We start from the raw sequence: 24,174 nt of genomic DNA on the forward strand, positions 1-24,174 counted from the left end.
TCATTTTTCCTCTCCATGCCCCGTCTCTTCCTACCTGTATCTCATTTTCTTTCTTGCTTTTTCTCGCTAAATTCCCTCCAGCATGCGTGCACATTCACCAACTGTTAATATCTCTCCCTTGGGTGATATAAGAGTTTTTTATGCATGCTGACATCTCAGCACATGTCAAGAAGGTTGCTGTGTATGTAAATTAATTCTCAAAAAAAAAAACTGACGAGATTATGAAATTTTAAAGCCAAAGCTTCCCTATTTTTTCCTCTCTTCTTAGAGTTCTATCCTGTTTTGAGTGCAAGAGAGGGTGTGTGTTTTTTTTTTCCTCTCTCTCTCTTGATGCTGTGAATCTATGCCCTCTCTGTGTCCCCCTGCCAGGCTGCCAGAGTGTTGAATTTGCATTTGATCAACCCTGAAAGGCCCACGGAAGTGGTGGAGGATATTTGGCCAGAACTGAGGGAGCGAATGGGATTGGGGGTGGGGATAGCTAGCTCTAGGAGAAAGGAGCCTCTGGGTGGAGAGGTAAAACGGGTGGGGGTCAAAATGAGTTTGGGAAAGACTGTTGCTGAAGGAATTAGCATATTCCTGTGACCCTTTTCATTACACTAGAAGTGGGCGGGGGGACAAACTTAGAACAGGGGGAGGGGGAAAGTGCCAGGGGTATGTTGTGGCTAAGGTTGCATGATAGATACGGAGGAGACATCAGAGTGGCCATGTCTGCTTATTCTCTCTGTTCTTTTTTTTTTTTTTGCATGCATGAGACATAAACTGTGCTTTTGTTCTTTTTTGTTGTCGTTCCCTGTTGTGCTCGTTGTGTTACCCAGGATCCTTAGTGCGTAGTCTCTTCCCCTCTCCTTTGTTGTGCACAGGTAACCCTAACGACCAGGACGAGAGCCGCGGCGGCATCCTCCGGCCGTACCCCGCGCGTGACAATGCTCTGCCCTGTGGTCTGAACAATGCAGCCACCTCGACAGCAGAGAGCGGGCAGCAGACACTCGCTGAACCGCAGGTCTCTCCAGAAGACCCGCTGGGACCGCTGCCTGAAAACTGGGAGATGGCCTACACCGAGAACGGAGAGCTTTACTTCATAGAGTATGTATCGACAGCCTGCATCAGTTTAATCTGCTCAATGCAGTCTTGCCTGAATAAGCATTTGTCACCATAGTCATACTGTAGTTGGTGTTTTTTTGTATTTTACCTGCACTATTATCCCTTTTGTTCGTCCAGTGGCTTGTCTTCCCCCATGATTTGGTTTTTAGGCCTCCCCAGCCAACCTGCCCAGCCCCCTGGGTGCTACTGCTTTCCTGTTAATCCCTGCATGTCCCGATCTCAAAAGGAGATCACATCCTGATCACCTGACTACCTCCACCTCTCTGTCCTCTCTGCAGCACGGCAAAGACACACCAGGACATGGCTGTGTATTTTCAGAGCTTGTATGTTCATTTCTGCTATCACTGATTTACAGTATGTTCTTGTTTAACAATAGAGGGAAAAGTCAGGGTGTTCATTGTTGATATCCTGCCTGTGTCGCTCTGTTCCTTTTATTTGTTTGCAGCAGACACCTTCTGTCCTCTGTAAACTTGCTGACGCCTTTTTTTTTTTGTTGTAATTCTTATTGATGCATTCATTCGCCCCTGCTGTGCTTTTATATGTCTGTTTGACAGCTTGTGCTGAATTACTCTGTTGTCTTGTTTGTTTCCTCTCAGCCACAACACAAAGACCACATCATGGCTGGATCCTCGGTGTAGAGACAAAGCCTCCAGGCCTTTGGAAGAGTGCGACGACGATGGTAAGCCTTTATACATCATTTACAAAATAAAAAATATATATTCACACTTGAGTGTAGTGGTTTCAGAACAGTTGGTGCCGCTTGAAGCCTCAGCCACTTGGCTCTTGTTGTGTTTTGAGTGATGCCTGTGTTCATTTCTTACAGTGGTTTTAGCACTTTGAATTGGTTTTGATTGCAAGATTTGTTGAATGTGTCCGACGTTTGTCATGTAATAAATTCTGTTGTAATTGAAACATAACATGTCATTACCAAATAAACAACAAATGTTTGAGAAATTCCAAATGAGGCTTTGTTTACTGTTACAAAATTGCTAAATTGCACCATCAAGTGGTGAGACTGAAACTAGCACACTTGACTCGATTGCTCAGGCTTGTTTTGAGATGTTGTTGTATCTCCATGATTATCAGTTTCTAAGGGCTTTCTGTTTTCCTATTTGCCTTTCTCTGGACTGTCACTTCACTCCTTATTTGCTCTTGATTCCTCCATTCCCAACCCACCTCTCTTTCTGCTATCCATCCCTTTTCTACTCTTCATTTGGTTTTCTTTGTTTCATTCTGCTTTCTCCTTGGAGAAGAAGGGATACATACGGAAGACCTGGAGAGTGATCTAGGTATGCTTTTTGAATTTTGCATTTAAAACTATGGCTTTGCTTATGATACCACAGTTTCAAGCAGCCCATCCTTTAAAACTAATCATCTCTTAAATGAAGTTTAGACCCTCTTAAATTGAATTTAAGAGATGATCTGTTTAAAATTCAAGCTGCTGAATTCGATCAGCTGGCTACAGTAGGAAGATCTTTGATTTAGTAATGAGTTGAAAGAGCTGCAAAGGAATTGAAGGAGTTTTTGACTATGGTTTGTGCTCTGGAGCAAAGTTATGATATTTGTATTTTGTGCTCTACTGGTCTGTGCTCTGCAGAGGGGGGATGTGATTGATGCTTGTGTTACCTGCAGAAAACAGCGGCACATATCTACAGCCGGTGGCGGTAATGTCCTGTAAAAGCAATGCGACTGAAAAAGAACGAGTGAAGGTTTAGTAAAACCAGGAGTCACCGGGAGGTTCAATGTGTTTGTAAAGACCCAGACTATAGAATTTCTGTCTTTTCTTTGAGAACAGGAACCTTTTAAGGAACCTGAACCTTCCTTTGTTAAGTTGAGAAACACTGAAAAGTCAACAGGGCAACTTTAAAGCATGATATGTTTTAATAGATTTGTCCATGTTTGGTTTTTTTGTTTGCTTTTTTAGAGATTGTAAAATAAACCATCCAATGTAATGTCTCTGTCTGGGTCAAAAAGAACATTTTGCTTTTGGTTCACCAAATGTCTCCCGCTAGACTTTTATGTTGTAATGAAATATCACAGCATTAATCTGAAATAAACTGTGTGCAGTTCAGTCATATGCAGTTGATCACAGTAATTTAGTTCGACTTTCATGCAGTAAAAATATACTCAAGAGTGTTTGGTGAGTGCCCAACAACACATTTGGAATATGTTATGCTGAGGTTTCGTTGCTTTTTTAGTTTGGCAGCTTGCTCAGCTGCACGTTCACGTGCCCTTCGCAAGTAACACAAACAACCCCATTATGGAATGAGAGCACAGTCTCAAACGAGTCCTCCAACGTCTGGTTGTAAGCCTTAATAACTGCCAGCTGCTCACATGCAGACAGTCTGCGAATATCGATTGTGAAATCCAGTCTCTTATAAAAGTGTTTACTGGACTTGGGAGAAGCCCACAGGAACTCAAGAAGGTAATGTCTTTGTCTGAAATCAAATACAGTGAGGAGGGAAACTGAGATACCAGCATCCTAATGGGAGTGTATATATGTATTAATATTCCTCGTCTGTCAGCCAGTTTCCATGGAGCACATTTAGGAGTGTGTAAAATTGGTACTGATACTAATAATTACAAAAGTAACTAAGTAAGTAGAGAACTACAGTTGTTAGCTCTTCAGTTTTTTAAATGATCAGACCACAGTTGTGTGTTGAGCTTCATGTTTTGAAGCTCTGCAGTATGTTTTGTTTTTACCGTTATTGAGTTTTGGTTACAATGAGTACTATAGAAGCAGTTGTTGAGGTCATTACACAAAAAAATGTAACTTAATAAACAGTGCTAATTACTTTTTATATAAAAGTAGTGTGTTACTGTCCTTATATGCCCCCTATAGAATGTAATTCATTACACCTCATCATTACACATTATCTTTGCGTTGCTCCACAACAGCGCCTGAGATGCATAGTCATGTAACTAGCAGCTAACAATGTAATATAAAACCTCACAAGTATCCCACATACCAGCACAAATCCTCATTTTAATACGGATAGCATACACAAAGTCTTTCTTTTTTGCTCTTTAATGAAATATTACAAGGAAGCCAACAGCAAAGTTGGCCAAAAACCAGTCCAAAGAGAATTTCACAGAAAAAGGTTATGGCAAGAACAGGGTTTAATTGCATATTAAGGAGAATTAAAGTGGTGCTAGCATCAGACTGTAACTGGTTAGTAACTGTAATGGCATTACTGAATGTAGGAACAGTAGTGCATTGTTACACTGCATTACAGACAAATGTAATGTGATCACAGTAATCTGTTACCTATAGTTGTTGTCGTAGGCAGCAGTAGTGTGATCCAGGTTTTGTTTTTTCATACTGGCACAGCTGGACATCTCTGTGCATGAAAGAGACACTTTAGGTTCCAAACATTATGCTTTTATTAAAGTAATAGCAAATGCATTTCAAAGGGAGCATTTGAAAGTGTTTTTAATTCTTGGCAGGTAGAGATGATCACTGTAATATCAGAATTACAATAAGAAAGAAAAACAAATGGTTTGAAAGTAAAATATAAACTGTGAAATCACCCCGCTGTGCAGTAGTATAAACTGGATTTACTACCTTTTGGCATTTTAATTGGCATTTATAGGAAAATCCAAAGAGGCATCCGAAGTTAACATTGCTGGTATAAACACAGATCATGCTGGAGACAGTGTTGCTTTTAACGGTTGAGGAAAACAGTAAAAAAAAAAAAAACAGACTATATCAAGCCAACCATTCTACCTCACTTAGTTCTGCTAAGCCAGAGGTGAAAGTGTTGTTATTTGATGTTTAATGCTGTATTCTGTATTTCAGAGCTGCCTCCAGGATGGGAGAGAATAGATGACCCGGTGTACGGGGTGTACTATGTAGAGTAAGTTAATCGCTTTATTGTCACATCACAAAGAAAAACGGTTTCTCCGTATTAAAGAGCCTCCTTACAAATCTTTACTCTGCTTTCAGTGAATCTGAGGCTGAACTTTCACATTGATAAGAGCACGTTTGATAAATGTTAATACGGTGTAAGTGTCATTTCTTCTTTTTTTTTCTAATCAATCTTTACCCTTATTATCTTCTTCCCGCTCCCTCTGACTGTGTGCCTCAGTCATATAAACAGGAAGACTCAGTATGAGAACCCAGTGGTGGAGGCGCGGCGTCGAAAAATCCTGGAGCAGCAGCAGCAGCCGCAGCCTCCAGAAGGTGAGCGGTATATTCGAGGTTCGTTTCCTGCCCTGGCACGGCACCATTTCTTTCTTTCTTCATGTCTGTCAGTGTCGTGTCCTTCTAGTTCGTCCAGTGCCTCCCAGGGTTTTGGCCAGACTGCGGTGCTCTCTGCTGGGACTTGATCTCAGCTGCCTTGTCAAGACATAATGAGAAAAAAACAAAAAAAAACACTTTGATGAAGTAAAAGTACATTTTGACTTTCATGCAGAGTTTTTAAAATAGAGCTGGCCTAAGCCCTGGTGTTGTCTTCGGTGTTTAGGTTTTAAGTTATGTGGTTTATAATCATAAATGCTGTATGCCATTCTGTATTTGATCATCTAGTTTGCATTACCATGAAAATAAGCCACTTTTCCTGAAGTTTTCAAACTGTGAGGTGGGGGGTTGAAGGGGCACACAGAGCGAGGGAGGGGGGAGGCAGAGATACTGAGTGAGGAGAAAGGGACAGACGTACTAAAAACAACATGAAATATAATTATTGATTTGTCCAACACAACTATTGGAGCTGCTGTGTGCAGCAAATTGGGTAAAAATTCACAGGCTACTCCTTCATAACTCCGTTAAATCTAAACAGACAGACATGATGCTCATATTTTTTAGAAAGTGTTCAACTTCCACTTCAAATGATATCACCATCATAGATGTCATCACAAATACGCCCGTAAATATGCCTCATAATGGACTGAAATCAAACCAAAACATTCGCTGAAGCTGCTTTTAGCCATTATATTCTGAGCCACTAGAACAGCCTCGCGGATAATGTGAGAGGTGCTGAAAATATTGATAGTTTTAAAAACTCATCTATTGAGCCTGGCTATAATTTGATGGTTTTATTATTTATTTATGCTTTTTTATTCTTTAAAGCTTCATTATCAGTAAAATCGGTTTTACAGTGATTCACAATAATCAATTTATTTTGTATATATATCAGAATTTTATTTATATTTTTACCAACAATCCGAAACTACCAATTTCTTATTTTGTCCTATTCAGTTGTTTTGGTGCACAAAAGTCTCTTAGTCTATTATAAACATTCCATGTTTGATCAGTGACTTGTAAAGCACCTAATCTGTAATTAATTAGTTTTATTATTTGGTTAATAAAAGACAGACACATCTTTTAACTCCAGTAGGTGTCAGAGTACCATTAGATTTTTAAGCGGGCTTCAGTACCACAGTAACGTAGGAATAGGTGTATGTAAATCCCTTACAGCACAATGCAATCAGAAAGCGTTCATAACTTCATGATCAGTGCCAGTTTGACCAAATGTAGACAAACATAGGCTACACGACTAAGACTCAAGTTGCAGCCAACAGCTCTTTGACTGACTGCATGGCAACTTCCTCGTTACATATCCAAAAGCCCACAAAATGTGACAACTGTGCTTCCAAAATTTGCTCGATTCAAGTCCAAGAATAACAGGTGCGACAACATCAATTAATATGAGCATTTGTCATTTTTCCCACAGTTCTACCACTCAGCCTGTCTAATTAAAATCATTGGTTCCTATATTCCTGAAACAGTGTCACATTTTAATTTAAACTCTAATTTTTGCAACATTACCTTTGCTGAGTTCAGATATAGGTTTTACAAAACAACATTAACAAAAGTAGCACTTGTACAACAAATGACACTAGCAAAAGCTGATAAGTGAAGAGCTGACAACATTCGAGGTGCAAAACAACAGTGCCTAGTGTTTGCTTGAAGCTCTGTGTTTGTACGTGCGTTTGCTGTTCAGTGTATATACGTGTGCATGTGTGTGGCATGTAAATACATCTCCGTGTGGAGTGTGTGTGGATTAACGAAGCGGATGACTGTGTCTGTGCAGAGTGGATAGAGGAGCACTCCTCAGCAGCAGCTCCATTGGCAAACTATGCTCCGAACCACCTGGAGACCTACAGGGACCCTCAAGTCCCACCAACTCTACCTCCCGGCCCTGCAGGAGTCAAACGTAAATCCTCATGTTATAAACCTTGTGTATATTTCATTACTTGATTTTTTCTCCCCGTTGTGTTCATGAAATACATCATGCAGTTCAAATAAGAAACAGGAAAGTAACAGAAGCAATTTTAAAAACATTCATTTTTTTGTTGCTTCTTCATTGGAAATCCCACATGTGCTCTGACATTTTTTTTCCGCTTCTATTTTCTGAAGGAAAATGTTTGCATACAGTTTATATTGACGTGACATTTGAATAGGACACCAGTGATTCTGGAAGTTATTGTGTGTGACAAGTGAAAAGCAAATGCTGCAGAGCAAATGTTGTCAGACGCATATCAGACTGTATAAAGCCCTGTTCACCCAGATCTAGCATTACCTGGGGGGCTCATGCAATTTAGAAATTATAAGATTTTGCTCCTCTGATGGATTTAAGCTTGATCTTTATGTGAATAGGCCTCCGTGCTGTGTTGTGACATGAACCTCCTGAATTGGCACCCAAAATGCTATCCAAGCTTTCATTTATTATTACCAATGCAGCCTTCTTAATCCTTGAGCAGCAGAGGCAGAAGAAAGGTGCAGAGAGAACAAAAAAACCCTTGCAAAAAGAATAATGAAAAACACTCAAAGCACAGAGATGCCAGTTTGCACCGGACTAATATTATCACAGTATCTCTGTGTTTGGCAAAATATGGGAGGTAATTTGTGGTGGAATTTTTACTTACTTACAAACTTGGTAGATTTGCAGGGGATTAAGAACACAGAAAAGCTCTGCAGTTATTACAAATTACTAGAGGTCCCCCAGGTAAAACTAGTCCCATGTGAATAGGGCTGAATCAGTCTATGTATCAGCAAAACAACAACCAGCAAACAAACAATCAATCAACTGTTTCATTGCCTGCCACAGCAGGTCTTGATAGTGCTGAGACCATTTGAAGAATCAGCTGTTGTTCAGTCCCAATCTTCCTCCCTCTGTCAGCTCACAAATGTGTCCACACATAAGAATGCAGTCTACAAAAGCTGCTCTTAGACACAAAATTACCACCATGCCTCACCAAAGATTATTCAGATATGCTGCATGTAAAATATGCAGACAGACGCAAAGATACGACTTGTCTTATTGGTACTCTGCAGGGGGGAAACCTTTCTTCACAAGAAACCCGGCAGAGCTGAAAGGAACCTTCATCAACACAAAGCTGAAGAAAAGTCGTCGTGGCTTCGGTTTCACTGTGGTTGGAGGTGATGAGCCTGATGAGTTCCTACAGATCAAAAGTCTGGTGCTGGATGGGCCTGCGGCTGTGGATGGCAAGATGGAGACAGGTGCAGTACACAACCACCGTCCACAGGGGGCACTGTTCTCATTCAACAACACACTATGGTCTCAGTGCGTACATTCCTTTTCTCTGAGATGTCACCATCACACAGTCGTACACTAATGCAAGACATCACAAACAGTGTAACATGAATTTGACCTTTTTTTAATTGACAGCCTCACTAACAGTATGATTTTCCCTTGTGCAGGGGACGTGATAGTCAGTGTGAATGACACCATTGTGCTGGGCTACACCCACGCTCAGGTGGTGAAGATCTTCCAGTCCATCCCCATCGGCTCTATGGTGGACCTAGCCTTATGCCGTGGCTACCCGCTGCCGTTTGACCCCGACGACCCCAACACCAGCCTGGTGACCTCAGTGGCAATCTTGGACAAAGAGCCCATCATCGTCAATGGACAAGAGACGTTTGATTCGCCTTCCAACCAGGCAGGACCTATTAACGGCATGCGTGAGCCTCGGCCGCACAGCCCCTCAGCTGAGGTGGCATCCAACGGCTCACACAGCTACTCCAGCGATGTGGTCACCCTGGCCTCATCCATAGCCACCCAGCCCGAGCTGATCACCATCCACATGGAGAAAGGAGACAAAGGTTTTGGCTTCACCATCGCTGACAGCCTGACAGGAGGAGGGCAGAGGGTCAAGCAGATAGTGGACTATCCACGGTGTCGTGGCCTGAAAGAGGGGGACATTCTGATGGAGGTGAACAAGAGAAACGTCCAAAATATGAGTCACAACCAGGTGGTGGACCTGCTGAGCAAATGTCCCAGAGGCAGTGAGGTCACAATGCTGGTGCAAAGAGGTATGTTTTACATTTGATGTCAGATATTTTTCAGCAGGGGCGGATAAATAGCTGCGGAAACTGAAGTTTTGACATGAAAGGCTGGGAGATCAAATGCACAAAAGAATGCACTGTTGTCTGTTCAACAGACAACAGCTTGAATAGTTGGCACAGAAAAAAGTGACATAATGAAAACGCAGGAGAGAAAAGTGAGGGAGAGAGTGGGTGGTAGGTTGAAAGCTCGGACTGGATGGCATGAAATGAGGAGAGGTGAAGAGACGACGGGATGAGTTAGAATGGCAGTGGATGAGCAGATGAATGTGGGAAGGAGTGGGTGGATGAATGAGGGGTGAGGAGAGGAGGAGCACATTAGGTCAGGGGCTTCGAGATCAGAGACTTTGTCGGTCTTTATGTTTACTATGCTGCCTATATAATACTTTGAGCATTGTGTGGAGCCTGACTGTTTATTGCAACTTGTGTGTATGAGTTCCAAATTACAATATCTAAAATGAATGAGAGGCTTTTAATTCCTGTGTTCATGGACTGAATCATTTTGATTAAAAAAATAAGCGTTATTTTTACTTACTTACTGCTAATGTAGTTACACTTATTAAAGTGGGTTTTTTTTAGCGATGGATGCTACTTTAACTCGTTTCTCTGCCTGCCCACTCCCACTCATGTTCCTACAAGCCACGCTTTTGGCCTGAAATGACCCGGAGATGAATGATTTTCTCATTGAAATGTCAAAAAACAAATTGTATGCCAGAGTGTAAAGTATCCACGCAGACACCGAATGACATTCGAGGTCTCTCATTTGTGTCCAGTCCTTATTGTTGGTAAATTGTCATTCATGTTAGCTGACCCAGATCTGTATTAGTGGCAGGTTGAGATATGCACCCACATCAATTATGTCCTCTAATGAGCTGACCTTGTGTACTGCTGCTGGAATAACGCTGCTGTATTGTGTTAAATGTCAGCATCATTATGGGCCGGTGTGTGTGTGTGAAGGAGAATAATATGGATGCAGGGTAGTATTCCTGCTACCAGAGCAAAGAGGCAGAAGTACAAAGAGAAGGACTAAAAGAGAGGGGAAAGGTAGGGAGGCTGGAGGCAGTCAGTGGGGCAGGTAGGGTGAGTGACAGCAGCGTAGATCATCCCTCTTTGCTTTGACACCAGTCTGTCATTATTGTGGGTTCAGGTGAGTGACCAGGCGATGTTAGCCAGAGACTGTACACCCACAGACAGCAGGCAGGGTTGGTATTTAGATGAATTAAGTTGCTGGCTCTATGGTTTGTAGGGCTGAGTGTTGCTTTCAGTTTGAATAGTGAAATACAAAAGGGCATTATCCAATACCTTACCCTGAGAGGTATAAATATAAGTATGGTATGGTATGTGCTTATGTAAATGTTTTTCACACAGCGTTTTGAGAGCGGGCAGATGTCATTGAAATGCAATATTGAGAAGAAGTAAAAGAATCTTTTAAATTTAATAAAGAAGGGAAAAGTTCATTTGCAAAAACAAATATCTGAATTTTTGTAAATTTTCAGAAAATGTATTTTTTGTTGTTTGCCTGAGATAATATTAATCAAACTGAAGTTGAGTGGATTTGACAAAAATAGAGATCATTTAAGTTTGATTGATATTGTCTCAGGTACACGATGGAAATGTGGGTTTTCTGAAGGTTTGTGTAGCTGGAGTTATCTGTTTTTGCAAATGAACTCTTCAAGTATTTTTAGTTTTTGGTGAAAGCTGAACCAAAATATTAAGATAAAGGTGGGAAGATCTGTGAACCTCTACCCGTGAGACGCGTCCATGACAGCTGATTTGGCAACTGTCCAAAATTCAGACAAAATGTCGAACCAAATTCTCATACCTGTAGACTAAAAACTATGATATAAATGATGCAAAATATGCTTTTTGATGCAACATTTTAAGAATCGAGCATAGGACATATTTTTTTAATCACACATTCTAAGACAGGGATGTCCAATCCTGGTCCTCCAGAGCCACAGTCCTGCATGTTTTAGATGTTTCCCTCTTCCAACACACCTGATTCAAATGATCAGCTCATCATCAAGCTCTGCAGAAGCCTGATAGCGATCCTGATCATTTGAATCAGGTGTGTTGGAAGAGGGAAACATCTAAAACATGCAGGATTGTGGCCCTCGAGGACCAGGATTGGAGACCCCTGTTCTAAGATGTCGCAAAGTGTCTGACACAGGTTGTGGCCAAGATTTTATTATACCCACCGCGCATGTTGTGACATGCAGTAAACTGTGCAGTGCAAAGACACCTGTAGTTGTTCAGCAGAAAATTGAATTTTCAGTCATTTGTCAGGCAAAAATGCCAAAAAGTCACTGGTTTACTTTTTGTCAAATTGATGATCTGCCTCCTCTTCCTTCTTCTAAATGGAATATCCTTAAGCTTTTGACTGGTGGGCAGATGAAACTGTTTAATAATGTCACCCTGTGTTCTGGAAAATAACATGTGGTACCAAATTCAGCGCTTTATTGACTGCTTTTATCAATAAATCTAAAATATGCACAACAGATTAATTAGTGACAACAGTAATCAGTAGTTGCAGTTGTACTCGATAATAATGGCTCCTGGGGCTAAGATTTGCGCTCGGTTTTCAGTCGGAGAATGATGCCGTGACCTTTCAAGTGATCGCTAGCAGCTAGCGCATAATTGTTCACAAACAACGGTTATGGGAGCTAAAAGGAGCGAGATAAGAGGAAAGTAGCGGATGAGAAATAGGAGAGCCAGGGATCATGTTTTGAGAAAGTGGAGGTGGAGGATTAGAAGGAGAGAGTGTGAGATTTGCTGAACAGCACTGGAAGTTCAGCAAGGGGAGCGTATATGAGGGGATTGGTTTTTGAGATGTACAGGCGAAGGAGAGGAGGAGGAGGAGGAGGAGGAACAAGGTGGACTCCAGCTAGAGGAGAAGAAGAAGAAGCCTTAATCTGTTCATCTGTGACTCATCAATCTGCACTGTCTGACTCAGAGTCAGCAGTCAGTTTTTTGAGAGAGGGCGCAAAGCACAAGGTCACAACATCACACAAAGATTTTTCACCAGGATTTGTTTTCTCTCAAACATGACTGTTATTTTATTTTTACTGCTGCAACTCTAATATTCCAGTTTTGAATATGCTTTTTTTTAGTTTATGCAAAAAAAAACATTCTGTGATAAAATATGATTCAATATATATATATATTTAAAAAAGCACAAAACAAAACTACACCTAACACAGTTTAAGTGATTTTTCTAAGATTCAGATTGAGTTGTCGACATTATCAGATGTGCACAACAAAGTGAGAGAAACATCTTTTGTGATACTACACCAGTTTATCCTTATCTCTCTGAAGCAGCATCACTCTGAACTGAAGAGTGTCAGAGTTCTTTGCTTGTGGCTAATCTCAGTTAGATACACGGTGAGCTCAGAAACTTCACAAATAAAAACATTCCTGTGCGTTTTATCACGGGTAGTTGCTGGTTATAGTGCATTCTGCCATTGCAGTGCCAGTGCGTCCAAAATGAACAGAGCCACATTTTGCTTTTTAGATTTCCCAACAAATGGTCTCTCAAGTAGCCAATCTGTGGTTATTGAGCATGTAGAGGACGGGAGATGGGTAACATGTAGTATGTGCAATAGAAATTGGAAAAAAAAAAAAAAGTAGAACAGGTTGTTTTAGTAGAATGAAGGAAGTACTGTGTAGTAGCAGTTGTTAAAAAAAGCACTGTTTGTCTTCAAACCAGATGGAAAAAAAGATGTGTTTTTTTTTTATCATTTATACCTGTCTAGATCAAACACCCTGCACAAATGTCTTAACCCTCATCTGACAAATGTGCAGTGAACCAAAATGTTTAAAGCAAGTGTGATGTACAGGGTATATTTTTGTCATTTCACAATATTGCTTGTGTTAAAAAAAACACAACAACAACTAAAATATCTATTATTACTTTTAAGGTTTCTTGTCTAGGAAATGTTATTTTCCAATAAAATTTTAAAGATAACATCTGGCGTTCTCACCCACAGGATCCTCCCCTGTAAAGGAGGCCAGGCCAGCTATGATTCCTTCATCTTGTCTTTCCATCGTTGTTGCCATGACAATCGTGCACAGTGCTCTTGTCCCCTGAGAGACAGAGAGAAAGGAGAGAGAAAATGAAAAGACAGAAAGAAGGGAAACAAAATGTAGAGGAAATGAAAGTAGAGGAATGAAATGCGTTGATAACGGATGTAGAAGAGGAGGGAGACAATATAATTTTGAGTAGATGAAGAGAGAGGACCATTGGATAATGGGACAATCTCATAAGTAGAGCAAGGACAAATGTTTACAGGTTCTGCGCTACAAAAGAGAGCATTACTCACGCTGTACAGTCTCTAACAATGTATATAGAAAACCTGGAGGAAGGGCCATTCGCTCACTCTGTGTGGGCTTTGCATAGACCCACCAAGGCCACAGCTTCAGCAGCGTATTGAAATAGTCGGCCATTCAGGGTGCTGCAGACTCAGTTTAAAAAGCTCAAGCTTTTTCTGCTGCTGTTACTCCGGGATGAAAGAATGATCCCCCCACCCCTCCACATACGTACTTTGTACCCACACAACAATGCCAAGGCGCATGTTTACCTAAAAAAAATTTTAACTTGTGCTCGTTGTTGCTTTTCACCGGTGAAAACTGCTTTCACGTTTTGATGGCAGTGAGATATGTGACAGATGGCAAGAACATTGACTTCAAGGCAAACCGAGATATAAGTAGACCTGACCCACCCCTTCATCACCAGTGCACTTGTTTGTGCATACAAATCGTCCAAACAGATATTGAGTAGATATGCTAATTGGTATGCGCTACTATTGATGATTTCCACTGTAAGCATGTTCTCTTAGAGGCTCCATATGTGTAGCTTTAGAACCTTTAGTGTTGTTCAATAATTACCCCGAAGCATCTCATATTGTAATTCTGCAAGCTATGCATGCTTCACCATCTACTGTAAAAGTAGGAGAGTAAACAGCCTCCTCCACATGGATGCATAGAGCTTGTTTAGGTCACCAAACAACTGACAGAGCTCACTTTTACTTCCAGCATGTTTACTCCGATTCTCATTTGAATAATAAAGGACGCTGTCTTAGTCATGCCGGGTTGCCTCAATAATAATAAAATCAGACCTTTAAAGTCTTAAGTAAATGGAGCCGTGTTTATACGTGGGGTACTGAGCAGAGCTTCACTGTCATTCAGCAGCTTCAGCAGAGTAAAAAAAAATATTACGACGATAGATCCCATCGTAACAGCTGTGCATCGGTGTGTGTTTCTGCATACCAGCTAGTATTTGCGCGCACAAATAAAAGTCCACCTTCTCGCGTACCTGCCGTGCTCACGTTACATATGTATAGCATGCATGCATTTATGGATGCTTCTTCAGAGCTGCGTGTGTGCAGGGACATGCAATTCCCATATTTCTTTCGCCGAGCTTTAGCTCCTCATAAATGTTGCATTCAGGCAGATTCAATCAGCTCCGAATTACACGTATACATCAGCATCACAATGCCGGGGTTAAGTTAAGCAGATTTAACGGTTGCATCGCGCATGGAGATGCATTCACGCCGTGCAGCATGTAAATCGAGTGTTCTCGCTGACACAACCGGCACTAGATGAATTCAGAGTCGGGGTTCCTCAAATCTCTATTCCTCTGTTGTTCCATGCTCAAATTTGCTAACCGTATGGCCACAGTTAAAATCAATTTCTTTATGCTTAATGCTAATTACGTTGACTTTGTTGCCAGTTTGCAGATTTTTCAGAGGATGTGTTTTTTAAAAGTTAAGGGGTTTCTGTTGACCTTCCACACCGTGTGGTTGGGGCCTTAAGGGTCACATAACCTGCTGTTGAAATGGAAAACAATCACTGACATCTGACCTTGTGATTCATGTCCCTCCTGTGCCAGACACACCCACAAATACACACACACAAAACCATTCTTCAACACGTCAGCAGCTGAGATGTTCCGCCTGCTCCAGTAACTGGCACCCCACAATCTGAGCCAGAGAAAGAGAGAGAGAGAGGGAGAGAAAATAGGGATAAATTATGAATCGTGTAGAGAGAGGGGCTTTGCAGCAACAGAGAGTTTTAACATTTAATGATTTTTTTGCCAATGCAGCAGAAAGAGCCTAAGATGGATGCTTGCATGTTGTTGCGTGCTGTAGTGTCACTGGAACGTTCCATTAATGCTCCCTGTACATGCTGGGCATCAGATGTATCAGGAAAGAGCACCTTTTTTTTTGTTTTTACTGGTCTCTAAAGCAGAAATGAAGGAGAAGGAGGCTGCGTCGGATCAAAGGTCCACAGTTTATATAAATGTGATGTTCTGCCGCCATTGTATACAGAACTATTGCCTTGGCAACAGCGACTCCTTGTCCCAACCCTGCCTCACGTCGTTCATGCATTCGTTTGTCTATTTTTGTCTCAACATATTGTGCTGTAGTGAGTGGCAGGGAAGAGGGGATCTGGGGAAGGCAAATGAGTTTTCTTGGAGAGCTGTATTTGGGTTAAACAATCAGGTGAACAGGTTGGTGTTTGAGGTAGAAGAACCTACACAGGGAACGACTGTTAGATTGTGATAGATGTGAAAAAAAAAAGTGGAGATGCAAATTATTCCCTACACTGGTATTCTGTGAATCATCTCCCCTGACAAGTGGCTCCAAGTATTAATATTTCATTAGCACAAATGAGATTGATCTTCTTGGTGACTCTCTACACTAAGTTAACTGGTACATGAGCGAGAGAGAGAGAGAGAGAGAGAAAGAGAGAGAGAGAGGCACAGTAAGTCATGGTGCACGGAGGAAGGGGGCGGGAACAAGAAAAAAAGGGCAGAGAGAGAAGATCAGCTTCGCAATGTAAGCCTTGAGCAAAGCAGTGGAGTTGAGAGGAGAGGAAACAGCTCTGTAGTTACTCATAAGATGTGCATAGTAAGGCAGCAGCTCAGGCTCCACTTTAATATGATGCTCAAACTGCTGAGCTCCTTCTCTGTGGGTAATAGCTGAGATTCTGCCGGGGGGAGCTTGTGTTGGAGACAGCTGGCGAGCAGACTCAGGGAGGGGGGATCTGTTTGTGGGGGGTGGTGGGGGGTGGGAGGGGACCTGTAGCTTGTACCAGCACTCCGGCCGCTGCTGCTGCTGCAGCATCGGTCAGCCCGTCTAATGCAGATAGATCAGTTGCTCCTCTTCTAATAGCACGGGTGAGAGCGCCGAGCGGAGCGGGATACGGGCACAAGGGGGAGGAGATCACTTAGATTAGTGAGCAGCCTAGCGCAGTGTGTTGCTCTGAAAGGGAAAGCAACAGAGAGGGGGAGGAAGAGGAGAGAGAGACCTGGGCAAGTTGCGCTCTGCTCTGCAGCAGGAACCAGGGGTTCATCTGTTTTGTCCTGGGGAGTTTTTGATCAGAGGGGACAAGGGAAGAGCACAGCAGGTCATTAATGCTCTCTCTGTCTCTCTGCCGATGTTTTGCAGGAGTGGTGCCAGCCAAGAGGAGTCCAAAGCTGGTGGTGAGTACTGTCATCTTCAGCTCACTTCTCTGTGTGTGTGTGTGTGTGTGTGTGTTTGTGCGTGCATTTCCTCACGCTTGCTCCTGACTGAAAGGAGTGCTATTTAAAGAACAAAAGACACAGACACATATCTAACTCTTGCTCTACTGTTCTGCACCCGGAGCTTCAGAAATCTTCTGATTTTTTCCTGCTGCCATCATTCCTCTTCACCTCTTTCTCAGGCTGCCACTTGCTACATGCTGCTATCTGTCATAGTTTTCCTTTGCTTTTCTTGCCCCTGTGTTTTATATCCTCTCGCTGTCTCTCCATATCCCTCCACTCCTGCCACGCTGCTGTTCTGTGACTGATTAAGAATAGCCTAGGCAGAACAGTGTAACAGTGACCAGCTGTTGGGGAGGGCAGACAGCCACAGCTGAGGGAAGATGGGAGAAAGAGGCATGAGGATGGGGATGAGGATGAGGGAGGAGGGGGGAGGACCAGCGTGGAAATGGTTTGACCCACAGCAGTGAATCACTGTGATAGCCCACAGATAGAGCGAGAGCACTGAGGCTAAGAGACAGGGAGGAGAGGGCAGTGATGCCAGAGTGAGCTGGAAGCAAAGAAGAGGGGGATTTTGGGGAAGCTGGAGGAGAGATTGCAACAGATTGCAATCTGACTCATAGATGTGATTGATAAGAACGACGGACGGAGAAAAGAGGGAAGAAAGACCAAGAAAGACAAGTTTAGTGAGCAACGCGAGGCTCTCTCAGGGGACAGCGCAGTTATTCAGGAGTTTAAAGAGCAAACGCCTCCACATTTTTACGACTCATCTCAACCTGATAAAAAATCAATACAGGCTCAGAGGAGATACCGGTGTAGCTTTAAATTGCTGTCACCCTATTTCACCCCTGGAGAACCACCGAGTTACGGCGGAGGGATGTTTCCTTCAGACAGGCTCATTCAAGGTCAGTGACAGGTTCAATTCCCACCACTTGAGCGGAAGAAAACCCTCGTCTCGTGTCACTTAATCGACATTAAAAAAGCCCTCCCCTCAGCCGACTTGATATTAGAATTAGGATTAGTGTGTGATGGTGTCCGTCATAGCTGTGGGTGTTACCTATTCAGGTCACATGGCGTGGCGGATGGAGGAGGGGTGGGTGCTGTAAGGGGGTCGAGCGGGACCAATAGTGGCCTTGCCTGACTGTCACTCTGGATTAGCTTTCCGCTGAGGGAAAAGCCAGTTTTCCCCCCTCTGTGTTATGTCAGTGAAATGTCACGCTGCATGCGACTTTGTGTCAGCCCAGAACAACCATTTTGCCTCCAGTTCAGAGTCTAAATAGATGCTCACAGTAAACTCCCATATGCAAGAGAGACTGTGCTGTCTCAACTCATTAAGTGAGTCTCCAGTGATCAAATGATAAGACAATTTTGCACGGCTGTTGTCCTCATTAGGAAGCATTACTGGAATTTGACCCGTCATCTCGTACAGTGTGATGAGTGAGAGACCGAGAGACTTTTCTACTATTTCATGTGCTGGTTTATTATTAATATCAAATTTAAAAAATGATCTAGTTGTCAAATTCCACTGTCAGTAATTTCATTTTCTCAGTAAGGCTCATTATTTATGGCGATGTAAAGTGTTTATCTTATAGTGATGCGAACATTCTCTGGTGGCAGAAGGAGCATAGCAGCGTATTTAAAGGCCGTAAAACATCATTGTGCTTTATATATCTCCTCAACAAGCGTTCAGACCCAAAACAAAATACTAAAAGCTTTGTGATAAGAGTGTGTTGCTTGAAGCACAAATGAAATATGACTGAGGAAGTCCAGTTTGAATAACAGATCTGTGAAAATGAAGCCTTATCAAATATCTAAACGCTGCATAGCGGTCTGTAGGACTGTAGCGTTATCATAGCAACAGTTAATCCATCCTATCATTATGATTGTGAGGTAAACAGAAAAGTAGTCAATTACAAATGAATCTACCATCTACAATAAGCTTTTTGCATGCGTGCTTTCTCCAAGCAGAGGTAAAGTTGCTACAGAACACAACCAAATGCACAAGATTAACGCTGAATATTTTTACTGTGAATTTATTTTTTTTTTCCTTTTTTAAATTTAACCCTTAAAACATTCAATTATTTTCGGCAATTTCAGTTTCTTTCCTGCTCTTAAGATTTTACAATTTGCTTTTACACATTCTGGTTTCAATTGAGACCAGCCTTGATTCTGTTTCTGTGCAGAAGACCTTCTGCAATAAACAAAGAATCATGGGATTCATAAAAGGCAATATCTTTGTTCATTAAAATTCCCTCATATTTCAAACTGTCTTTGTCTTGCAACCATGGAAACGGAGTCATTTCTCCTCGCACTCCAGCAGATGTGTTTAGCGAGAGATGTTCTGCTGCAATGTCTAAAAAGAATGACCTTGGACGCGTTTTCTTTTTCTTTGTCCTCCATCAACACTTTTCTCACTGATCTCTTTTGTCCTCTATCTCACCCTTATCACTGACTCACTTATCCCTCTTACATTTTTTTTCTCCTCCCTCTCTGCCCCCGATCTCCATCTTCTGTTTATATGTTTATATCCACCTCCTTCCTTCATGCACATACACCTCTCTCTCTCTCTGTCTTCTGTCCACCCAGCACCAGTTAGAGAGAAAAGACAGTCAGAGCAGCTCCCAGCACAGTGTGTGCAGCCATCGCAGCACCCACACCGATTCTCCAAGCCACCCACCCTCTGCCATGCCCAGCGAGGCGGTGGCTCCCACTCCTGCTGCCCCCACCCAGCCTCTGCCAGGCCTGCCCCCTCAGGACCCCGCAGATGGCACCCTCACCCTCCAGAAGAAACCAGACCCCTTTAAGATCTGGGCACAGTCCAGGAGTATGTACGAGAGTCGACGTGAGTACGGTCCCTTTTTTTATGTCTCAGTTTTGTTGACTTTAGAGCTTAAGTAGTCAGCAAAGTTTATATTAAAAATATCACAGGCCTTCCTACCGTTTGTAAAGGTGAATACAGCTTTAGATTATCTGCTAGGAGACATGTGTTGGTTTAGGATAAAGGGTGAAAAAGTTCTTACATGTGGAAAGATGATCCTAAAAATCTAAAGACGTTATTCCATTTTTATATGGTGCCTTTCTTTTTTTGTTTTTTTTTAAAGTCCAAATTGTGTTGAATCACTGTCAGTTTAGTGCGATATGATGGCCTACAATGTGATTTTGAGATTAGACGTGGAGATCAAGCAAAATTTGATGTGCAACAGATAACAAACCAGGTAAATTTTTTATCAACATATGCTGATTGAATCATCAAACCCCTTTGCTGACACCCTTCAAACATCTCAGATTCTTTTTGTGCATTAGCATGCGCACAGCTTTTTATTTGTGGAGCAGTTACACAGAAGTCATTGTGGTCAGCACAGGGAGCATCTCCATACATGTGTATTTGTGTCTGTTAAAGAGTTGTTACATATCTGCAAAACACTTCTGTGCTTCCTAAGTCACAGTGGATCCTGTGACAATAGGTGCCTCCAAGAGAGACGTGTCCTTGAAAACACACAAGTGTGAGCTGATGAGTGCTGTCGTGGTGTGTTTGTGCGTGCCTGGGTACGCACACACTGTTATTTTCATCCTCTCAACTGGAGAGACCAGCACATGTGTGCGTACTTGTCCACACGTCATCCAGGGGAAAGATAAAGCATCTTTTCTCAAAGTTTAAAAGTCACCACATTTACGTTATTAGCAGCCAAACAGCTCGTTTCGTGCTATGTTTAGTTATTGGAAAACAGAGAAGCCAAAATCCAAAACTGGAACACCAGAAAGTAGGCGAGTCTCTCTGTAAGACTCCTCAGTATCATTTGCAGTCACGGACTGATCTTGCATTCTTTATGGTGAACCACTGGGTAGCTGTCAAACCACTTACCTCGTTCTAATAGAAGAGTCTGTGAGAACAAGAGAGCCTGTGAGATCGTCCAAAATAACAGGTCCACTCGCCTGTTCTGGCTGAATTACATCTTTCACACCTCCTGTACTTGTAGCAGTGGTGATATTAAAGAGGCGTATGGGTGTGTGTATATGCTGTGAAATACGTGTGTGTTGCAAAGAGATTGCACAGCGATCGCAGAGCTGTGATGTCTACGGCAGGTCTGTTGTGTTCGCTTGTCACACATTTGTGACTGTTCCCAGACAGATTTGCAGGTCGCGCACATGCTGTGTATTGCAGTGTTGGTTAATAATCATGGCTGCCTGTGGAATCTAGGACTGCTGCTGATTAAATATTAACTGGGCCTGGAGAGGGCTGCTTTAAGCTGCAGCTGATTGGTATATCTGTTTGATAACCCCTGAAGGAGCTGCAGCCCCTTTTTGATTCAGTGGGGGGAGGAGAGGAGACACAATGAAACAGGGAGGGAGACAAAGAATGACAAAGAGGCCCAGATTCTCTGTGTGTAGTTTTCATATTCATGTGCATGCCTTCACATATGAGTCCACTCCACTTGAATTTGTGAGTAGGTGCATTCATGCATTCACTAAGTGCACTGGAAGAGCACTATTTCAGCAGCAGGACAGTGTGACGGAAAGGTGAGGGTTTGAAAAAAATTCTGTTTCGTGTCACCTGTCGCTTGATGCAGCACACGGCAGGACCTCTTGCTGGTCGTTTACTTTGAGGTTTGATCACTATTAATACAGGTCAGCGGAGGGTTAATTACGGGTCTAATAGCAGCAGTTAAATTCACACCAAGCAAGATACCAGAGAGCTAAAGCTAATGGGTTCACTATTGGCCTTGCGTGGCAGCCGTGCAGACAGCAGGCGGTGCGGGAAGAAATGGCCTGTGCCTCCTGTGCGTGCTGGCCCTGTGGGTTAAACAGACTGACACCAAATTGCCTGTGTCCTCCTCCACAGTCTGCTCTGTCCATGGCGAGATGCAAATGTGTGGGGAGGTGTGCGTGGTTGATGGAAAGCAGAAGCGATGCAGTACATGGGCGAGGGATGCTGCTAATTAATGCATGCAAAAAAGGTTCTGTTGTAAATGAGGGCTAATAATAGGAGTCTGCATTGAGTACATTTTTAGATTTCAGGGTCTGCGAGTTTGATGAGGCGATAGCGTAAGACTTTGCACACTAAGTTTGTGGTCTGCAAGTGAGATCAAGGAGCCAACGAGGCAGGGATTGAGGCGAGCAGAGGAGCAGCTGTTGCACTCATTCTGACACTAATAGAAAAGCAAACACCTTATTGATTGGTGTGTACACAACTGGATGCTGATTTGTGATCATTAGACGAAACAGGAGAGAGAACCTGTTGATCAGAGCAACAAGCATTCAGTGATTAACCCACATAGATTTTAATCAGCGAACACTGAGCGGAGCTAACAGATCTGCGGTGGGTCTGGTAGTTGATCTCTGTGGAGTCTTCTCACTTGTTTCTCTCTTGTTTTTCAGTGCCAGATTGCCAGGAGCAGGACATTTTCCTTTGGCGGAAGGATACAGGCTTTGGCTTTCGCATCTTGGGAGGAAATGAGCCTGGGGAGCCTGTAAGTACCCCTTCACCTTTGAATCTCATTGATAATTTATATGCAACAGGATTAAAAGACTAAAGTGTACATGCATACAGCAGCTATACCGCCTCTGAATGTTCTCTCCCATAAGAGGCGCTCTGCTTCGTTAGTTTCCTTCTGCTTTTCTGTTGCTGCCTTTAAACCGGAGTAGCAGAAAGTCCTAACACATCACTCACTCTCTCTCTCTCTCTCTAACTGGAACTGTTGCTCTCTGGAGGATCATATAGACAGCTTGTTAAAAGAAGCAAAGGCCTTATCCACCAGTCCTTCTAGTTGTGTGCCATATATTTGTCTTAAAGGAGCAAGCAAGAGAGAGGAGAGGAAGGCAGATATTGAGGAATAGAGGGAAATAAAACGGCAGCAGGCTTCAGGTCTACCCCACAGGAGTTAGTACTTTTTATTTGTGCCAGAGATGCTGCATGGTATTCTGTGCGCTTGTTTCTGTCAGAGCTGTGTGTACACTCCCACACAACGCCTAAAGCACACGAGCTTCTCTATGGCCCCAGTAGGCTGCTTTGGCCCTCTTGCTTTCTCCTATGTCAGCCACAGATATCTTAAAGTAACACAACAGTAGGCTCTGAAAGGCAACTGAGATTGATTTATAACAGGGAGAAAGTCACACTGACTCGCTGCACTTTCTCTTGTCCAATGGTTTCATTTTACTACAGTTTCATTAGTTTCATTATTGCAAAGCTGTTGCACTGATGCCACTAAGTAGAGAAACACAATAAAATGCTGTAATTTTCAACGTAATTCCAAAATAAGACATGACACAATGCACTCCATGTGATTGCCTTTTCCAGATCTACATAGGACACATAGTGAAGTATGGGGCAGCAGACGAGGACGGGCGCCTGCGGTCGGGTGATGAGCTCATTTGTGTGGACGGCACAGCAGTAGTAGGCAAGTCTCACCAGCTGGTGGTGCAGCTGATGCAGCAGGCCGCCAAACAGGGCCATGTCAACCTCACTGTCAGACGAAAGACCCCAGGATACGGAGGTGATGAGAGTTTTTTTATACTATTTGTGCATGTGTGTTTGTACATAGTGTCACATGTACGCCATGTAAACACATCCCACGCTGAAGATCGTCAGACTCGTCTAACGCACCGTCCTCCTTATCTCCAGTGTCAAAAGGAGAAGGTGATGTTCCCCCGTCGCCAGCCTCGTCCCATCACAGCAGCACCCAGGCGCCGAGTCTGACGGAGGGCAAGCGGACCCCCCAGGGGAGCCAGAACTCGCTCAACACTGTCAGCTCCGGCAGCGGCTCGACCAGCGGCATAGGCAGTGGTGGCGGAGGTGGCAGTGGAAGCGCGGTGGTGCCCGCCTCCCTGCAGCCCTACGATGTGGAGATCCAGCGGGGAGAGAACGAGGGATTCGGTTTTGTCATCGTGTCGTCTGTTTCCAGGCCCGACGCCGGCACCACCTTTGGTAAGCGTGCTGGAGCTAGTTGAGACTGATGGGGACCTCAGTTAAATTTGACAGGAGAATTTGTTTTGTTTAGTATAAGCTGACTCTGTTTGACTTCAAAAACATAGCAAGGCTCAATTTAAACCCTAATCTGACTCAACAGTTTGATTGTTTGGGAATTTCTTACCAAAATTGGTGCATGTTATGTAAAAAGAGCTTTTCTGAAGTTCGTCGTTATCTTTGTCTGTGATTAATTTACTTTCTGGCTGTGAATAGCATGCACAAATACCTTCACAGCAGATCAGTATTTTGGTCTCAAAGCAACATTCTTTAAAGGTCACTACA

At 42.9% G+C, this 24,174-nt stretch overlaps 1 protein-coding gene across 5 annotated transcripts in view; it reads left to right on the plus strand.

The window, feature by feature from the left end:
• LOC103368435 (membrane-associated guanylate kinase, WW and PDZ domain-containing protein 1-like) overlaps positions 1-24,174 on the plus strand; it is a 107,125-nt gene that overhangs the window by 71,864 nt on the left and 11,087 nt on the right. Inside the window, exons 5-18 of one of the 5 annotated variants that reach the window (XM_008296820.1) lie at positions 861-1,083; positions 1,380-1,424; positions 1,698-1,780; positions 2,352-2,390; positions 4,901-4,958; positions 5,190-5,302; positions 7,134-7,256; positions 8,378-8,563; positions 8,765-9,376; positions 16,855-16,889; positions 19,515-19,770; positions 22,305-22,396; positions 23,224-23,419; positions 23,548-23,850. In XM_008296820.1, coding sequence (XP_008295042.1) covers positions 861-1,083; positions 1,380-1,424; positions 1,698-1,780; positions 2,352-2,390; positions 4,901-4,958; positions 5,190-5,302; positions 7,134-7,256; positions 8,378-8,563; positions 8,765-9,376; positions 16,855-16,889; positions 19,515-19,770; positions 22,305-22,396; positions 23,224-23,419; positions 23,548-23,850 — 2,364 coding nt within the window. The remainder of the gene's footprint in view (positions 1-860; positions 1,084-1,379; positions 1,425-1,697; positions 1,781-2,351; positions 2,391-4,900; positions 4,959-5,189; positions 5,303-7,133; positions 7,257-8,377; positions 8,564-8,764; positions 9,377-16,854; positions 16,890-19,514; positions 19,771-22,304; positions 22,397-23,223; positions 23,420-23,547; positions 23,851-24,174) is intronic. The other 4 variants (XM_008296821.1, XM_008296822.1, XM_008296823.1 and 1 more) reach the window with 4 other exon arrangements.

This window comes from Stegastes partitus, unplaced genomic scaffold, assembly GCF_000690725.1.
Source record: "Stegastes partitus isolate 25-593 unplaced genomic scaffold, Stegastes_partitus-1.0.2 Scaffold1154, whole genome shotgun sequence".
Lineage (NCBI taxonomy): Eukaryota > Metazoa > Chordata > Actinopteri > Pomacentridae > Stegastes > Stegastes partitus.